This window comes from Enhydra lutris, unplaced genomic scaffold, assembly GCF_002288905.1.
Source record: "Enhydra lutris kenyoni isolate GAN:26980312 unplaced genomic scaffold, ASM228890v2 scaffoldscaffold2, whole genome shotgun sequence".
In the NCBI taxonomy this organism is placed as follows: Eukaryota; Metazoa; Chordata; class Mammalia; order Carnivora; family Mustelidae; genus Enhydra; species Enhydra lutris.
Genome location: NW_019154086.1, coordinates 46,304,956 through 46,325,343, shown reverse-complemented (window position 1 = coordinate 46,325,343; position 20,388 = coordinate 46,304,956). Strand labels below are relative to the sequence as shown.

The 20,388-nt window shown below is 41.0% G+C and overlaps 1 protein-coding gene across 5 annotated transcripts in view; it reads left to right on the top strand.

Annotated features, from left to right (window-relative positions):
* Positions 1-15,708, top strand: part of LOC111151928 — a 44,995-nt gene extending 29,287 nt beyond the window's left edge. For 2 of the 5 annotated variants that reach the window (XR_002640890.1, XR_002640889.1), the window contains 3 exons: positions 4,077-4,183; positions 15,004-15,339; positions 15,574-15,599. Coding sequence is in view for 3 of the 5 variants with exons in the window: in XM_022510154.1 (XP_022365862.1) it covers positions 4,077-4,183; positions 15,004-15,116; positions 15,254-15,286 (253 nt within the window). In the remaining 2 variants the exon portion in view is untranslated. Of the gene's footprint in view, positions 1-4,076; positions 4,184-15,003 lie in introns of all 5 variants that reach the window. The other 3 variants (XM_022510163.1, XM_022510154.1, XM_022510172.1) reach the window with 3 other exon arrangements.
* The last annotated feature ends 4,680 nt before the right edge of the window (positions 15,709-20,388 follow it).

Here is a 20,388-nt window from a genome sequence, read left to right as displayed (position 1 = left end):
AAGCTTACTCTGTAGAGGGCTCCAGGTTTTCCATCTTAGACATCAATACTGAGAGCACCTCAGGGCAATCAAGGGCAACAGAATATAGCTCAGATTCAAGAGTTGAGAGCTTGATCGATGGCTATTTATTATTTTAGAAGAAAAAGATTCTTTTTCTAATATATTTGTTTCGGAAAGTTGGGAATTTCCAACTTGGATAGCTTGGCTGCTATTTTTCTAATAGTTCTATTACTAAACTTCATTTTGTTACCCTTTTAATATATTGCTAGATTTAATACGCTGCTGCTATATTATCCTTTTAGTATATTGCTAACATTTTGTTAAGGGTTTTCACATCTGTGTTCATCAGGGATATTTGTCCCTACTTTTCTTTTCTTGTAATGTTTTCCTTTGGTATTGGGATCGAGGTGATTTTGGCCTTACAGAATGAGTTAGGAAGTGTTCCTACTTTTCTATTTTATGAAAGAACTTGTGTAGAATTGGTATTATTTTACCTTTAAATATTCAGTAGAATTCACCAGCGAAGACACCTGGATCTGGAGTTTTCTTTATGGGAAGATTTTTTAACTACAAATTCACTTTCTTTAATAGATAGAAGTCTATTCTGGTTATTTTGGGAGGGGGGTGTTAAGCTTTGGTAGTTTATATCTTTCAAACAATTTGTTCATTTTGGCTAAGTTTTCAAATTTATTGTCTTAGAGTTGTTCATAATATTTCCTTCTCATCCTTTTCCTATCTGGAGGCTCTGTAGTGATGTCTCCTCTTTTGTGCTTAATATTAATAATTTGTTTTCTCTCTTTTTCCCCAATCAATATGATTAGAATTTTATTAATTTTATTGATCCTCTCAAAGAACTTGCTTTTGGTTACCTCTAATGTTTTAATTTTTTCTATTTCACTGATTTATACCCTTATTTTTATTGTTTCCTTTATTCTGTTTACCTTGGGTTTAATATGCTCTTCTCTTTCTAGTTTATTAAGGTAGAAGCTTAGTTATTGATTTTAACTTTTTGTTTTTCTAATGTAAATGGTTATAGTAACACTAAGCACTTTTTCATTGCATCCTGCGAATTTTGATATGTTGTCTGTTTTTTAAAGATTTCATTTATTTATTTGTCAGAGAAAAAGAGAGCACAAGCAGGGGGAGCAGGAGGCAGAGGGAGAAGCAGGCTCCCTGCTGAGCAAGGAGCTGGATTCAGGACTCCATCCCAGGACCCTGGGATCATGACCTGAAGACAGCTGCTTAACCTACTGAGCCACCTAGATGTCCCATGATATGTTGTATTTTTATTGTTATTCAATTCAAACTATTTTCTAATTTCCCTTTTGATTTCTTTGACCTATGGGTTATTTAGAAGAGTGCTATTTAGTTTACACATATTTGTAAATTTTTCACACATTTTTCTGTGGTTGATTTCTAATGAAATTATGCTGTGATTAGAGAATATACTTGTTTTATGGACCAGATTATGATCATCTTGGTCAATGTTCAACGTGCACTTGAAGAATGTATATTCTGCTATATTTGGATAGAATGTTAAGAAATGTCAGTTAGGTCCAATTGGTTGGCAGCATTGTTATAGTTTTCTATATCTTTACAAATTTTCTGTTTACTTGCTCTATCAATTATTGAAAGAGGGATAATTGTGACTTTGTATCTCCTTGCAGTTTAATCAGTTTTGCTTCATGTATTTTTTTAAAAGATTTATTTTATTTATTTTTTAGACAGAAAGAGAGTGGGGGGAGGGGAAGAGGGATAGAGAGAATCTCAAGCAGACTCCCTGAGTGTGGAACCCAGTGTGGGGTTCGATCCCAGGACCCCTAGATCATGACCTGAACCAAAATCAAGATCGGATGCTCAACCGACTGAGCTACCTGGGTGTCCCTTGCTGTATATATATATATATTTTTTTTTAAAGTGATTTGCCTTTTTTTAAAAGATTTTATTAATTTATTTGAGAGAGAGAGCAAGTGGACACAGAGGGAGAGGGAGAAGCAGAAGCAGAGTCCCTGCTGAGCAGCGGGGCCAACACGGCTCGATCCTAGGACCCCGGGACCATGACCTGAGCTGAAGGCAGATGCTTAACAGGCTAACCCACCCAGGCACCCCTGCTTCATATATTTGTAAGATCTGTTGTTAGGTGCAAAACATTTAAGATTAAATCACTTGAAGAATTGACCCTTACTATCATTATGAAATCGCCAGTAATATTTTTCTCTTCTCTCTGGTAATATTCCCTTCTCTGAAATATACTTTGATGAATATTAATATAGCTACTTGAACTTTCTTTGGATTAACATCAGCATGGTATATCTGTTTCTGTCCTTTTATTTTTAACCTATATATATTTTTACAGTAACTTCTCTTAACTCAGTTTCCTCATTTGCAAAAATGGGGATAATAATCAAAACAGTGTTATAGGGTTAAATTAGATCAGGTGTGTAACGTGCTATATACAGTGCAGAGGGCTCCAGCTAGCACCTTTATACAAATTAGAAAAAGAGCCCATCCAGCTAGACAAATTAAAAGAGGCACCACCTCTGGCCATTGAGTCAGAGGAGGTAACCCTTTCTAGTCTATGCTTCAGGTCCCAGAACTTGGCAAACAGAGCTTGGCAGATTTCAGCCCCACTCACACCGTTGGAGGCCCCCTTGGTGCTGGGCACAAGTGCTTACACATGTGGGTGACCCTGATCACATCTGATGCACAAAGAATGCTCCATCAAACCTTAGCTCATGTGAGGCTGTGTGGTCTAGTGATTAAATCCATGGCCTCCGAAATCAGATGTAGAATTGTTGAGTTGTGCAGTTGTTCTTCAACACTCTCCCTTCTCCTTCTAGAACCCCTGCTTCCTCCTGAAGCATTCCTACTTTCACCCATCTTATCTGAAGGAATAGGACACAGGCAGACAGTTCAGGAAGCCGAAGCTAGGCAAGTTCTGATTAGACAGGCTATTTCCTTGGGCGCAAGACCTTTGAGAGGGAGAGTCTGGCAGAACCATTGAGCCCCACCCTTGAATGCTAGCTGCTGAATCAATAGACAGCGTGTACAGGGAGAATGACCTTGTATTTACTACTGATCTTAACTGAAATTTCACATTCCCAGCGCATGGTAAACTCAAAATTGTTTTATTGAAAGTCATATGATGATTTCTTTTAGAGCAGAGGCAATGTGTTAAATTCCTTTAATCTCTGCAATGGTAGGTCATATGCATTTAGTAAGTGTGCACTCAATATAATAATATCACTGGTACTGCACTTTGCAAGATACTTTCATAAGAATTGTTTCATTCTGTTTTTACCACAACCTTATGAAATCTGTAAAAGGGCCAGTTTGTGGCCCAATATTACAGATGAGGAAGATGGGACCCAAGAGGGCACATGGCCTGCCCATGATTACAAGGTTGACAGGAGGTAGAAGCTGACCAGGAGCCCAGGCCTTCACCCTGATTCCATGTCTCCTCATGATGCCAAAAATTCTCTAAGACCAGTAGGCAGGCTGGTGCTAGAGCATGAAGGAATTTTCAATAATCCTCAAAGAGATTAGGAAAAAAAGATAGATGGAGGGTTCATTTTTCATAAAGCTAAGCTTACTTAGTTTTAAAAGCTATCCTTTATTCTGAGACTATGCCCTTTCTAATTTTGTGTAAAAATATTTGTTCTTTTAAGTGTTGCTAGGTGAGAACTGTTATTTGTTTGATGTACTAAAAGTTGTCAGGCCAGTCCCCCCCAAGCTTTTTGACATTTTACTGGTGTGCAAAATCCACAAAGAGTGGGAAGCCCTGCACAATACCACACCATATCTTCTGAATAAATAAATGAATGGAAGCTGTAAGGCAACTTAAAGTCTTTATCCCACCAATTGACTTAAGAGAGGTGTCCAAACTAGAGAGATTAAATTGGAAAAGCCTGCATTCAGTTTCAAATTGGGTCAGTGTATCATCATTGGAAGGGGGCGTCAAGGAGAGTGTTGAGGACCTAAGAAAAGAGATCAGACTCCAAAGTAAGTGGACTAAGTTTCTTTGAGTAACTGTGCTTGGCAAAATGCCACTTTGATTTGTCATTTTCTTTGGCCAGCCTGATCATATACTCTGCTCACTTACGGGAAATTGACCTCAGAAACAATGTCCTGGGAGAGATGGCTGCTGCTGACATACTTGAAGCACTGAGAGCCAGAAAGACAGGTAGAGTGTGGTTTGTGTTCCCTTCCACTTGTCCACGTCTACTCACCCCTAAATGCTATATTGCTCACAGCTTCCTCTACTTTTTTCATCAAATAACTGGCCTGAGCTATGTGATGACCAGGAGCACTGTCATAAGCCACCTACCCTTATGTCCATTTGCTCCATGATTTGTACAGAGTTCAAGAACTTTTCTGATGTCATAGGTTGTCTTTGACCTAAGCCCAGTAGTCTCCCCTTATGCATGGGGGATATGTTCCAAGATCCCCACTGGATGCCTGAAACTGCAGATAGGACCAAACCCTACATATACTGTGGCTTTTTTTTTTCCTATACAAGCATACTTATGAGAGTTTAACTTATAAATGCGCACGGTAAGAGATTAACAATAATAAATAGTAGTCTAGAATACTTATGACAGTATACTATAATAAAAATTGGTGAATGTGGTCTCTCTCTCAAAATATCTTACTGCACCGTACTCGCTCTTCTTCTTGTGATGATGAACAATGACAAAACCTGCATGAGGAGATGAAGGGAGGGGAATGACACCACGGTGTTATGCTACTACTGACCTTCTGATGATTCCGCAGAAGGAAGACCATCTGCTTCCTGACCATGGGTAACAGGAGCTGTGGAAAGAGAAAACACAGATTAAGGGCGGGTTGCTGTAAGCAATATTATCTGAGGGACCCTCTCCTATTCTCTATTCTCCCCCACAACCCAACCTGCAGATATTTTTCCAGACAGCAATTGGAAAACTCAAGCAACATCCTTACAAGATTCTGACTCGCTTGCTGGACCGTCAAAGATTGCTTAATTGTGATTGACATCAGGAGAGTATGAACGGTCCCTTATGACCATGTAATCCTTTGAAAATGAGAGAATCACATATGGAATGACTTATTTATTTAACATGGGCTAACCCTGCCCTCCTGCTTTCATTAATATGCATGACCAGAATTAACGATAGCCATTCTCATTGCTGATAGAGAGAAGATGAGGAAGGTGGCATTTCCAATAAAGCTCAGTGGGTTGAGCCTCTGCCTTCAGCTGAGGTCATGGTCTTTCAGGGTCCTGGGATGGAGCCCCGCATTGGGTTCTCTGCTCAGCAGGGAGCCTGCTTCCCCCCCTCTCTCTGCCTACCTGTGATCTCTCTCTCTCTGTGTCAAATAAATAAATAAAATCATAAATAAATAAATAAACAAATGGGGGAGAGACTTATATAAGACTGATAAATCACAGACCCGTACCCTTGAAACCAGTAATATATTATATGTTAATTAATTGAATGTGAATTTTTAAAAAGGCAGGGAAGAAATTTTGTCATTATCTGGCAAGTTACATAGAGAGAATTAAGTAGTAAAAGCATTGGATTGGTCTTTATCATATCTTTGATAAAATGACCTTAGAGACATGGTATAGTTTTAGATTGCATTTTTTTTTTCTAACACTGGCAGGTTTTTTTTTTTTTTTTAAGATTTTATTTATTTGACAGACGGAGATCACAAGTAAGCAGAGAGGCAGGCAGAGAGAGGAAGGCAGGCTCCCTGCTGAGCAGAGAGCCTGACTCGGGGCTCTACTCCAGGACCCTGGGATCATGACCTGAGCCGAAGGCAGAGGCTTTAACCCACTGAGCCACCCAGGCGCCTCCTAACACTGGCAGTTTTAAAAAGAAGAATTATAACATTACTGTCTACTGTGTTGCCATTTTTAAACTAAAACCACTGCATCATCATTTCTTCACAGCCAACCAAACGATCCCAAGATTTTTGAACTATCCCTTTATTTTGGAGAAACAGAACATATACTTCTAGTCCACTTGAGTTGAATTCAAATGCAATGGAATTACTGCTCTAAAATGAATTTAAATTAGACTTTAAGCTCAATAGGCTGAAAGCAGGTTAGTGATTTCATTTGGTTTTCCTGAGCACTGTGGTCACTTTCTCACCATACCCTGTGGTGGAAGACTTTATTAACGGCTGCAGGCAATCTTCGGTCATTACTGTAGTGAGTGCTAATGATGGACAGTCTCAGCTGATTTGACGGAAAATGGTTCTCATCAAGTACTTATTTGGGGCTTGCTTAGTAAATGGTTCAATTTTTGTGACTGGGGAAGATGATTATGAAATACCCACCTGAAAATACAGCTTCTCATTTAAAAAGCATTAAAAAACAATGTATAGTTCAAGAAAGCCTTTCCCCCCAAATATGGTAGTATATTTCATGAGTAGCTTGAATGCATCCACATTTTGAACCAAAATAATTATGGCATGTTTCTGATGGAGCACTTAAGATCATTAGTTTGAACACCAAGAAAGACTCCTCAAAATGGGGTTAGCTGATTGGATTCTACAGGGAAATCTCTTGCCATTTAGCCTTAATGGCATCCTTTTAAACATTAAAAGCAATTAGTAATATCAGTGATTATAGAACTAATGTTCTTCTTTTGATTGCTTATGTGTTCTTACAGTTTGCAAGTTAACAAGCTAATTTCTAATCCTGATTCTATTTCTTTCATGAAATCCAAATTAACAGCCCAAAGACATTTATTTGTCTACCAAGGAATTCTTAATGAACTACCTTTAATGATGGAACACACACACATAATGAAAGCTTTCTCAGAAATATCAGCAACCTCACTTGTTTTTTGTTTTGTTTTGTTTTTTAAGATTTTATTTATTTATCTGAGAGAAAAAGAAATAGCAACAGAGGTAGCAAGAGAGGGCACGAGTGTGGTGGAGAGGGAGAAGCAGGTTCTCTGCTGAGCAGGGAGCCCAATGAGGGGCTCGATCCCAGGACCCTAAGATCATGACCTCAGCCAAAGGCAGACACTTAACTGACGGAGCCACCCAAGCACCCAGCAACCTCACTTGTTACCAATTAAAAAAAAAAAAAAGTTTAGCAGAGGGAAAAACTGCTGTTTACATTTTATAGGGTTGCTTTTTTACTAATTTAAAAGAAAAAACCAACAGAAGACTTCAGGATCAATTCATTTATCCATTTTTATTTATTTATTTCAACATTAATTTATTAAATGCTGTAGAACAAGGCAAAGGGGGCCTGCAGCGATCACTGAGTCAAATGCAAACAGGCTCATTAAATGACCTGGCTTGAAATAGCCATAGGCCCTAACTGACCAATTACAAACAGGCACAGGTCCTAAAATTTAAATAAAGGGACAATTCCGTAGTTCCTTGCCTCCTTACTCTGCCCTGTAACTGTGGCCTCTCACCACCACCTCATAGCAGACAGTCCTTTGCTGTCCTGTCCACTGCTTTTATCTCTTTTATTCTACCTTCGGTGAATTCTTTCACCATCCATGTTGCCAGCCTCCACCCAACCAGAGCACCCAATCGGGACACCCCACAAATGCCAGGCCTTGTTTGAGTTGAGCAGTGACTCCCTGCTTTCATGGATCTGACTTCCTAGTGGATGACAGATGGTAAACCAACTATATAGAAAAGTGAAATATATATTATTGTATATCATTTGGGGATGATACTTAAGGGAAAAAATAAAGCAAGCAAAGGAGATAAAGCATGTATGTCAGGGGATGGGGAGTTTAGTTGAGGTAGCCAGAGAAGACTGTATTAAGAAGAAACATTTGAGTAAAGACGGGAAGGTGTGTGGGAGCAAGCCGCGTAGATACCTGGGAAAAGAGCAGTCCAGGTAAGCAGAGCAGCAGGTGCAAAGGTTTATGGCAGGAGACCAGCTGATGTGTTTTATTTTTTTGATAAAGATTTTATTTATTTATTTGACAGAGAGAGATCACAAGTAGGCGGAGAGGCAGGCAGAGAGAGAGAGAGAGAGAGAGGAGGAAGCAGGCTCCCTGCCGAGCAGAGAGCGCTATGCGGGGCTCGATCCCGGGACCCTGAGATCATAACCTGAGCCGATGGAAGAAGCTTAACCCACTGAGCCACCCAGGCACCCCAGCTAGTGTGTTCTAAAGCCAGTGTGGAAGCCAGTATGGCTGGAGTGGAGTGAGAAAGAATGGGAGGGTCATAGGACAAACAAATTCCAAGAAGCAAGCATGGAGGGCAGGGGGCCTTTCTAGGCAATTATGAGGACCTTGGTTTTTAACTTTATTGAGATGGAAAAGCATTGGAGAATTTTGAGAGGAGACCAGATCTGACCCACATCTTAACAGGATTACTCCAGGTCTAAGTTGAAAACAGATTTGAGAAGAGAGTAAAAGAAGGAAGACCAGTTAGGGAGTTGTCTCTGGAAAAATTAAACAGAGCCTTTCAGCAGACCCAGGACAGGCAGCATGGCAGAGACTGAGGGTGGAATAAGCTAAAAAGAGGAAGATTAGGGAAAATTCTACACACTGAACACTTGGGACTCAGCCTTTACCATTGCCTGAGCCACCTTTGTCTGCCCTGCTTCTGGAGGCTTGTAGCCATATAGAAGACTGTGGTGTTCTTTTTATTTATTAATTTATTTACTTTGAGAGAAGCATGCACAAGAGAGCAGGCATGGAGGGGGGTGGGCAGAGAGAGAGGGAGAGATAATCTCAAGCCAGCTCCATGCCCAGCACGGAGCCCGACACAGGACTTGATCTCACAACCCTGAGATCATGACCTGAGCCAAAATCAAGAGTCAGATGCTTAACTGACTGAGCCACCCAGGTGCCTCTGGGGTATTCTTTGATAAACTGAATAGCCCCAGAGAAAGGAACAACAGATGCTGACCCCGGCCATGCCCTCTTCATTCAAAGCTGCCCAGCAGGGAAGCAAGCTCTGCTCAGACAGAGGAGCTTCCCATCAGCCATTGACTGTGAACAAAAACCTGAGAATCTCCAGACACTTCATGCAAGTCTTCAACATAGGAAACCAAGCCTGAAACACAGAGACAAAGAGAACTCTGAAGATACAGAGACAATACAGAAAATTTAAAAAAATTAAAAAAAGAAAGAAAAGAAATTAGTTACAACTTCTTCAGGGAAACAGAAGAGAATGCATCTGTAAAACAACAGGATGCTAGGAAAAAAGAATAATTGGAAAAATAAGAAAAAGCTCTTGGCAAATAAAAATGATAGCCAAAATAAAAATTTCAAAACCAATGGTGAAAGATGAAGTCAAGCAAGTCTTTAAAAAGTAGAACGAAAAATTGGTGAGACTATATGAGACAGGGTCAGTCTGTGAATGCCAGCATTTAACTCATAGTTCAGAAAGAGAGACCAGAGAAAAGCGGGGAGAGGCCATTGTCAAATAATTGTCAAATACATCAGGAACTTTCCCTGAACCAACAGACATAAATCTGCATGTTGAAAGAGCCCATTGAGTGCCCAGCAACAGTGAATGATAAATGCTATTTCACCATGGCATTTAGAACACTAGGAACAAAGGGGAAAATCCAACAACTTACAGCTAAATACTGTATATTCTATACGAAGGACTAGGACTCAGAAGTACATCAGATTTCTGACTGGACGCTAGAAACTATGGGGGGCTGACATGACAACTGTGTGAGAACTCTATACATTTCCAACTCCTAACCAAGTATGAGGATGAAGTAAAGATGTTTTTAGTGCACAAGAACTCAAACTGTGTGCCTCCTGTTTCCTAGGAAGCTCCCAGAGAACACATGTGAGCAAAATAAGAGTAAACCACAAAGATGAAGAATGGAGAATCCTGAAATCAGGAGAACCAATACAGAAAAGTGGAAAGGGAATCCCAGATGACAGTTGAGGGTCAGAATGAGTCCAAATTGGAGCCAGAAAATAGAACACTCCAGAAAGGAGGGACACTGCAGTAAAAACTGAATAGAGCATTGGGCATACTTAAGTATTTTGCAAGAAATATGGGTGTGTGGCAAAGAAAAGAAATTGGGGGAAATTCTTAGAATAGGTACACAGAAAACAGTGCAAAGGAAAAAGACAATTATTAACTCAGAAGAAAGTCATGTAAGTGGGGCACCTGGCTGGCTCAGTCAGTACAGTGTGTGACTCCTGATCTTGGAGTTATACATTCAAGCTGGGTATAAAGTAATTACTTAAAAATAATCTTTAAAAAAGTTATATAAGAAAGGGAAACACTGTGAACAAAATGTATATGACCATACCAGTCAATACACCAAGTACTGCTTTAGCTAAAAATTGTGAAATATCACTATTAGGAGGTTTGGTGAGAGGAAGTGATAGCAGTTAATATATAAAATTTTTACTGGAGGGGCTCCTGGGTAGCTCAGTTGTTAACTGTCTGCCTTCGGCTCAGGTCATGATCCCAGGGTTCTGGGATCAAGCCCTGCTTTGCGGGAAGCCTGCTTCTCCCTCTCCCACTCGCCCTTCCTGTGTTCCTTCTGTCACTGTCTCTCTCTCTCTGTCAAATAAATAAATAAAGTCTTAAAAATAAGTAAATAAAATAAAATTTTTCTGGAAATACCAATAATATAAAACACTTTGTTTGAAATAGGCAGTAAATCTCATGAAAAACGGATGAGTGAGTTAAAAGTGGTTGTCTCTGGAAAAGAAAACTGGGGATGTTGAGGCGAAAGGCAAGGGTCTGTCGCTTTTCATTATAAACTTTTTAGCCCTATTTAATTTTTTAGCTATAAGTATGCATTGCTTTGTTTATATTTTTAGAGAATTGAAAATTGGATAGCTTTTTACCATGTGATTTATTATTATGTAACTCCATGTCAATATCTAAAACCATCTTTTTAAAAAGATTTTATTTATTTGAGAGAGAGAGAGAGAAAGCACGCACTAGTGGGGTAGGGGCAGAGAGACAAGCAGACTCCCCACTGAGTGTGGAGCCTGACTTGGGGCTCGATCCCAGGACCCTGAGGTCATGACCTGAGCTAAAGGCAGATGCTTAACCAACTGAGCCACCCAGGGAGCCCAATATGTAATACTATCTTAAGTCATCTTAGCTTCCACTAAGGAGTTGGAGGCCTCACACACTCTATAGAACATTTATGAATGGCTAGAGTTTCATAAAGAAGTGAAAAAGATGACCAGAAGTATGGTGTTAGGGAATATGACTGTCTTTTATGGGTGTGGCTGTCGCATGACTCCTCTGAGACCTCCAGCTGGCCCCCATACTGCACTACTGGCCCCCTGTCAGGTGGTTTCCAGCCCCCAGCACTCCTCACAGCCTGAGCATCTCCCTCCTGTCGCAGTGGTCAAGACTTTGGGCCTTGTTTTCTTTTTTTTTTTTTTTAAAGATTTTATTTATTTATTTGACAGAGAGAAATCACAAGTAGGCAGAGAAGCAGGCAGAGAGAGAGGAGAAAGCAGGCTCCCTGCTGAGCAGAAAGCCCGATGTGGGGCTCGAACCCAGGACCTGGGATCATGACCTGAGCCGAAGGCAGCGGCTTAACCCACTGAGCCACCCAGGCACCCCTGGGCCTTGTTTTCTTATTGAAACTCCTGTCTTCCTCTACATTTGAACCTGTCTTCTTTTTTTCAACTCTGAGCTTTGTTTTTCTCCCTGACTACGATTTCTTCCTATTTGCTATTGAATTCTGCCTCAGAAGTGCTATTTGGCTACGTGGAACAGGACCAGATATAGTGGCTTCATCAGCTAGCAGAGGACTGAGCCAGTGTAGACCCATCCCGGCATCATGCCTTTCTCTTTCTCCACCATCAGCCTTAGCAGATGGTTTATATCCTCATAGCTGTAGGTGGCTGCTTCACTGCGAGACTCCCGTCTTCATTCCAGACCAGAAGAAGGAAGGGACAAGGAGAAAGTACTGGTACCTCTATGAGGAAGTCTCAGAAATCACCCAGCACACTTGTGCTTATTTCCAGCTGGTCAGAAGCACGTCACATACCCATCCCTAATTTTTAGCTTGGCACATTGCTACCCTAAGAAAAATCTGAGCTCTGTTAGAAAATAAGTTCAGAAAAGGTATTAGTCAGGGAACTACAAGTTTTTGGCTCAAGCTCCTTTAGATTATGATCAATAGGTCAGCTGGTCTACACCAGACCTGGTCAAAGGCCTTTGAAGCCAGTGACCCCTCCAAAGTGGCCCAAGTGAGACCCCAGGGTCTTTATTAGACATTCCACATGCCCCTCAAGTCACCTAGCAGACCTGCATCTGTATAACCTTCTGCTCTATAAGGAATCAAGGAAGACAGTGGGGCAAAATTAGACCCAGGAAACATGAGTGCTTCTCGATCTAGGCACAGCCCTGGGAGACTATTGCCTTAAATTTTATTATGGCCTGGCCCTACCCTGAAGTATCAGAGCAATGTTCCCCCCACAACCACACCTTTTTTTGTGATGACCCACAGGAATGACCCATGGACTAGAATGATCACACCAAGTACCAGTAAGTACTGCTCACCGGAGGAAAACATCCAAATAGCGCTTATCTTCCAGGCACATATGTACCACCCAAGTCCTCAGTGACACAGTTTCTGGCCCTTTCTAAGTCCTGAAATTATGAGCTGTATTGTCTTATACCTCCAGGTCACTTACCCATTTTCATCCATCTTACACTCCGCTACCCTTTACTGTGCCCAGCCTGATTTTTTCCCCACATCCTTACAACCATTTTCATGTTTCAACTTCAACTGACCCTTTGGAGGGTCAGGCAGTACTATTTTTAAATATTTATTTATAGTACATGCAGTACTATTTTTAAGGTTCTTATTTTTCCTCTCCACCATATTTCCTACTTACCTTCCCTCTTCTGGCTTCTTCCTGGTGTATCCTGACCCCCAGAAACTACAGCCTGGGGCCTCTGGGGCCCTGTAAGCAGGACCTGGCCATCTGGCTAGATGAGAAACAGGAAGGGGGAGAAGGGCAAGTGCCATGGGAAATAACAGAAGGATGGGTTGACACAGGCTCTTTGAATGGCATGCTAGGTATTTGAGTCTTATTATTCTGATCCCAATTTTGATGTGTGGGAGTAGGTTTCCCACACACCACCAAGCAATTCCCAAATACTAGCTGGGTGGCCTACAGTTCAACTCCATTCTGACCCTACCTACCGGGAGCTTAGCATCAGATTCCACAGGTTAAGGGCTCAGTCCCACAAGACTGTCCCCTCCCTACCTCCACCACGTCGGACGTCAATAGCAAGTCCATATTGTTACCTGGGCTTCTGACTGACTGACCATAAAGCTGAGGTTCTCATGAACCCCTCCTTGGGTTTGATTAATTGGCTAGAACGGCTAATATGACCCAGGAAACCAGTTTATTCATGACTGCTGGGTTATCATAAAGGATACAAATCAATAGCCAGATGAAGAGATACAGAGGGTGAGGTCTTGAACAAAGCAGCACTGTCCTCATGGAGTTTGGAGCCCAGCATGGTGGCACGTGGAAGCATTCTGGTTTCCCAACCTGGAAGCTCTTAGAATCCCATCCTTCAGATTTTTATGGAGGCTTTATTACTTAGGCATGGTTGATTAAATCATTGGCCAGTGGTGATTGATTCAACCTCCAGGCCCTTTCCCCTCCCCGGAGAATCAGGGTTAGAGAAAGCTCTAACATTCCCTCTATGGTTGGTTCCCCTGGCAACCAGCCCCATCCTTAGGTGCTGTCCAAAAGTCTCCTCATTAACATAAACTCAGGTGTGGTGGAAAGGGGCTTGTTATGAATTACGAGGCACCCATTTCACCTTTACCACTCTAAGGCGTTTTAAGGAACTGAGAACAAGGGACCAAATATTATATTTAAGTTTTCTTTTTTAAAAAAATCCAGTGGAGTTAACATGGAGTGTTCTATTAGCTTCAAGTGTACATTACTCAGTGTTCATTGTGGTAAGTATACTCTAAACCCCATCACCTGTTTTACCCATCCCCCACACACACCTAAGAGACCAAAAGATGCTCCCATTTCTCTTATTGGTCAGGAAATTCCAAAGGTGTGGGAGCCAGGAACCCTGGACAAAGACCAAATATATATGGGAAATCTGAATAATCCAAATATATATTTCCTAGAAATCATAATATTGCTGGATTGTATTGGAAAATCAATGAGAAATCTTGGTTTCAAGTGCTACGAGACCAACACAAACTGATCTTAGTACACACACACCAAACTGTTGACCCATAATATAACTAGAAGTCCAGGGGTGGTTCTAGCTACAGGTCCAGCTGGATTTAGGGGTTTAAGTAACGCTACCTACCTTCCTCTCCTGGAAGTTCTGGTTGTGCTGACTTTATCCTCAGGCAGGTTCTTCCCACACAGTGGCATTTTGGGCAGCACAGGCCATAAATTTACATTGTGCTGGTTTAATCTCAAGGAAGCGCCTTTCTCCTGATTTCACAGGACCATCATGAGTCACATACACACCTGTTAACCAATCACTGTGTCAGGGAGAGTAAATCCACTAATTCACCAGATCCGGGTTATGTGCCCATCCACCTCTGGAGCACAGGGGAGTGGAACCCCAAAGTAAACTCAAGATTCTGTTCCAGAAAGAAGCTAAAATAAATGCAAGCTGGACAAGTAAAACCAAGAGAGGTCCAGTGAAGATGAAGAGTCAATAAAGTATTAGAGGTGATGAATGACAAGATAAGAGTTTCACTTTCAGATGATTAATCTGGAAGTAGATTGCAGGATGGATTTGGGGGCGGGGAAGTCTGAGGCTATGAAGACCAGTTGGAAGACGACTACAATTATCTAGGTAAACATGTGAATTTAGGAATGGGAAAGAAAGGGCTGGAATGAGAAGTTATTATAGAAATAAATTGTTATGGATCACTCACATCAAGAAGATATAAGCAAAAGGTATTAGGTGAGAGGAAAGTTGCCCAGTTAATAAGAATGTGGGAGAATGCCCCTCTCAGAAGCTAAGACCCAATCCATCAAATGGAGTTGTGAGATATCCTACTGATTTACTACTATGTTCTTCCCCTCTCAGGTAAACTCCCAGTCTTAAAAATTACGGTCACTCCTCAAATGTCTTCTGATACCTTCAGATCTATTTGGAAAAATAGCAGGAAATCTAGGATTACCAGTAAAAAGAAGAAGAAGGTATGCTCTTGGATGTCTGTGTCTGTGAGTTGCAGCCACCAGGGGAGTGTGTGGATGGACCCTGGGCACTAAATTGGGGTAGGTGCGACCCCCAGCAGATTTTGCACTTGATAAAATCATGAGAATTTTGGTTCTAGGTAACAGTATCCCAAACCATCAGTCCATCCTAATGGATGATTATATCAAAGGACAAGTAGTATGAAAAAACATAGTTCCCTCAAAGGTTGGTGCAAACCTTGTCTCTTCTCTTCAACTTTCCCACCCTCCCCTCCCCCCACAATCCTGGTACCTGTTAGCTTATTGTGGATTTGAAATGGTGAATTTACCTGAACTATTTATGAAACATGTGGGATCTATTAGGTGGTAGTGCTTTATATATGTTCACTCTCTATTGTATGAAGTTGAACTTCCTTTTTTCTTTTTATAATTTATGAATTTTGTGTTCATTATTTCACAGGGTAAAAACTGAATATGGATGTTCTATATCTTTATGGATGCTCTCTGTTTCCATGGCCAAGTGGACATGTGTAGAAAGATCTTGTTTGTTCTATAATAAGAGTTTTCACTGGAGGAGCACCTGGGTGGCTCAGTGGGTTAAGCCTCTGCCTTCATGCTCAGGTCATGATCTCAAGGTCCTGGGAACGAGCCCCGTGTCTTGTCGGGCTTGCTGCTCAGCGGGGAGCCTGCTTCCTCCTGTCTCTCACTCTCTGCCTGCCTCTTTGCCTCTTGTGATCTCTGTCTGTCAAATAAATAAACAAAATCTTTAAGAAAAAAAAAGTTTTCACTGGAGTCAAGCCCCTTTCATGTTCTAAAATTTGATGACTCATTTATGAAAGTTCAAAGTAGTGTTAACCCTATTATGCTCGTCATTTTTTAAAATGTGGGTTTCCCAGTTGGCCTTAGTAAAAATAGGTAGAATTCTTCTCTGGTGCTTCTCAAGTGCATGTGAAATTTAAAAGTTGAAGGAAGTCATGATCTTTATCTAAGAAACATTCTTCTTTCATAAGTATATCTATAGTTGGGAACAATAAGAATATTTGAAAATAACCACTTTCTGAAAGATGACACCCCCCCCAAATGGGGATCTTCCACAAATGAGGAAACTTCTAATCACTTTAATCACCGCCCCCTCCACCCCAAATGAAGATGTCTGCTCCATGGGAAAGAGAAGAGGTGTGGTTGACCGATGTATGGATGATAAATTGGATTAGCTGGAAGTTATATGCCATGACAATATGGTGCAGGGATGGAAACTGTGGACTGGGGAAAGAAATGGGCTGGAATTCTCTGTGGAAAACTGCTGCTTTCCAGGTGTGTAACGTTGGCCACCTCGGTTAACCTCACTGAGCCTCAGTTCTCCCTGATAAGATACAGATGGAATAGCACCTGTCTCATATGGTGAGCCCTGAATGAGATGACACATGTCAAGCATTTTTGGACAATATTGTTTCATGGTAGTGCATGCTCAAATATAAATATTAGTGGCAGTTATGGTTGATGTTAGAATTGAGTGACTCCAGTTATTTCACTTGGGAAAGCTACACAAGAAAAATAAAAAAGAAGAAGAAAAGACTTAAGACCTTTCCATTTTGAAGTAAAAAACAAAACAAAACAACCCACATGAAAAGCCAGTCTGTTGGGGTGCCTGGCTGGCACAGTCAGTAGAGAATGTGACTCTTGATCTCAGTGTTTTGAGTTCAAGCCCCATGATGGGTGTGGAGCCTACTCAAAATAAAAAGTAAAAAAAAAGACCTGTACCCCTGAAACAAATAATACATTATATGTTAATAAAAAATAAAGAATTGAATGTATATTTTTTAAAAAAGCAAGACTGTCATTCATACTATGTACAAATCAAGTTCTGGCAAATCTGTGGAACCAAACTATCTGTGAAAGTGAGGATGTTTATAGTAAATTGTGTTCAACCTTTAATATCTTATTATCTAGCTAGGAAGACAGGATCCTCGCATGTTAAAAGTAAACAATAACAGAGTATGAGAATTGAAATAAGATAACATCTTCAGAACTTGTATATCCAATGTGTGAGGCCTCCTGAGAAATTGTACCTGCTTTAAAAAAAAAAAAAGGACCTTTTTGAAATTTGCCACAGACATCCTCTCTGTGGGAGTGTAAAATCTGTGTGCCTCTTTACAAGTCTTTTGACATGGTCTATCAAAGTGAAAAATACATAACTTTTGACCTAGGTATTTGAGAAATTTATTTTACAAATATTCTCTCACACATGTGTAAGCAAATACTTATAATGATGTTTAATGCAGCACTGTTTGTTATACATTGGAAACAGCTTAACATCTCTCAAAGGATTCTCGGGGAAATAAATCACAGGGAATGTATGTGGTGTAATACCTTGCAGCATCAACAATAATGTGGATAAGGGAGGGCTTCTGTAGAAAGCTGTCCTACTCATACTATTAAACAAAAAGAGCAGGCTGGAGGGGCATCTGGCTGGCTCAGTCAGTGGAGCAGCCAACTCTTGATCTCAGGGTCATGAGTTTGAGCCCCATGTTGGGTGTGGAGATTACTTATAAAAAAAACGTTTTTTTAAAAGCAGGCTAGAGAATAATGTGTGTAAAAAAACTCATATGAAGATGCATTGATATAATAGGAGCCAGCGGGGCGCCTGGGTGGCTCAGTGGGTTAAAGCCTCTGCCTTCGACTCCGGTCATGATCCCAGGATCCTGGGATCGAGCCCTACATTAGGCTCTCTGCTCAACGGGGTGCCTGTTTCCTCCTTTCTCTCTCTCTGCCTGCCTCTCCGCCTACTTGTGATCTCTGTGTGTCAAATAAATAATAAATAAAATCTTTAAAAAAAATAATATGAGCCAGCAATCCCATTTCTGGGTGTATACCCAAAAGAAGTGAAAGCAAGATTATGAAGAGATATTTGTATACTCAAGTTCACAGTGACATTATTCACAATATTCAAAAGGTGCAAGCAACCCTGATGTCCACTGACAGATAAATGGATAAGCAAAGTGTGGTCTATCCACACAGTGCAGTATTATTTGGCCTTAAAAAGGAAGGAAATTCTGACGCATGCTGCAACACAGATGAAACTCCAAGGCACTGTGCTAAAGTGAAATAAAACAGTTACAAAAAGACAAATACTGAATGATTCTACTTATATGAGGTACCTAGGGTAATCAAACTCAGAAACAAAGAGTGATGGTTGCCGGGAAAGAAGGGGAGATAGAAAGTATAGTTTTGGTTTTGGAAAATGAAATAGTTCTGGAAAGTGTTTGCATAACAATGTAAATGTCCTGGGGTACCTGGGTGTCTTAGTCAGTTAGGCATCTGACTCTTGATCTCAGCTTAAGTCTTGATCTCAGGGTCATGAGTCCAAGCCCTGTGTTGGGCTCCATGCTGGGTGTGGAGCCCACTTTAAAACAAAACAAAACAAAAACAACATAAATACACTTAATACTACTGAACTCTGCACTGAAAATGGTGGCAAACTTCATTATGTATATTTTATCGCAATTAAAAATTTTTAGGGGCACCTGACTGGCTCAGTCAGTAGAGCCTGTGACTCTTAACCTCAGGGTTGTAAGTTGGAGCCCCACCTTGGGTGTAGAGATTACTTAAAAGTAAAATCTTTTAAAAAATTTTTAATGATTTTAATGTGTCTGTTTGTATATATGTAGAAACTTCTGAGAGTATTAACAACACTTGCTTTTTTTATTGCATACACATTTTACTATTTTAACATTTTTATAATTTATGAGCTGTCAATTTTAAAAACTTGAAATTATTCAATAAACATCAGTAGCAGCACTTTTTCCTTGCTATGTGCCCCAGTGCCAAAAGAGTGGAAGAAATACAGTAAGTGCCGTTATTTCCTGGAAGTATTAGAATATATATTGGCAAAGAGCGAAGATGAGTAAGTTTTCTCTAAGTGCAGAGAGCAATCCAGCTGGAGCAGGTAGGGGAAGTTCTTTCCAGTTTCAGAGATGTTGAAGTGTGACAAGAGGAGGCATCCTCTAGGCTTTCATCCTTTCATCTGACTTTCTCTCCTTTTCTCTTACAAACTGGCAAGTTCCCAACAACTTGAAGTGCATTTTCTCCTCGTCTGGTTCCGGCCTCCCTCCTTTATTAGATATCTCACATTTAGAACCATCCCTATAGTCAGATGTGTGGTCGTTTAATATGAACAGAACATGTTCATCTGGGTTTGTCCATAGGAATTTTATCTGGCTCTTCAACTTAGTGCGGTGAGATTGACATCCGCCACCAGTACAGCTGCTCTGCTCTGCCTGACAGCTTGGACAGGTGTGCCTCTTCACTCATATCCTGGGCTTGAGGGCCTCCCATGAGGAGTCTAGTCTCTTCCGTGAGGCTTTTCCTCATGGCATCAGTCCTCAGGGATATCTCTGTCCCTCACATCACTGAATATTCCACTCAACAAGCAGCGCACATAGCATCTAGCCAAATGTGACCCTGTGTCCATATTTCTATTTTTACATTTGTATGCATGCTTGTCCTCTGCCCAACTACTTGAGTTTGGCCTGGCATGAGGACACGAGGGGAGGCTGAGAGGCCCAAGAAGAAGAGATGGGAGGCTTGGAATCCCAAACCCGACACTACAGGTGTCCACCACTAGGTGGTGGTGGTAATCAGTCATCTCCTAAGGCAATCGGTGCCTCAACTTTCTTATCTTTTAAAAATGAAGATGTTGTCTGCTTTGCTTGAGAGAACAGAAGAACATGACCCCAGGCCAGCAATAGAACAACCCAGATTTCATAATTGTCACCGTCACATAATAGCGGTGTTACTCGTACATATAAAAGGAGGTGGTTAAACTACATCAGAGGTTCTCAGAGCGTGGGCCCCTGAGTTCTAGGCATCCTTTCAGGGGACCAACAGGTCGGAACTATTTGCATGCCAACATTCGGAGCTATTTCCCTCTTCTCACTCTTTAGGAGTGTACAGGGGCGTTTTCCAGAAGCTACATTATATGCGGCACCATCGCTCTAATAACTTGTAATGAGTTTATTACTGTTACTTTTAAAATTGAGATATTTCTCTCAAGGTAAATTTCTTAAAAAGCAAACATCTACATCTTACATAAAGGCTTTTGAAGATCCTCTAGTTTTTAAGTTTAACGGAGTGCAAAGTTTAAGAACCACTGAACCAGGTTTCTCAGAAGACCTTGGGAGGTCAGACGTTTCCTAGATACGGAGGACAGGGGATCTTGCACAGACAAGGTCCCTGCTCTGATTGAGTTTACGGGGGGGGGGGGGGGGGGGGGGGG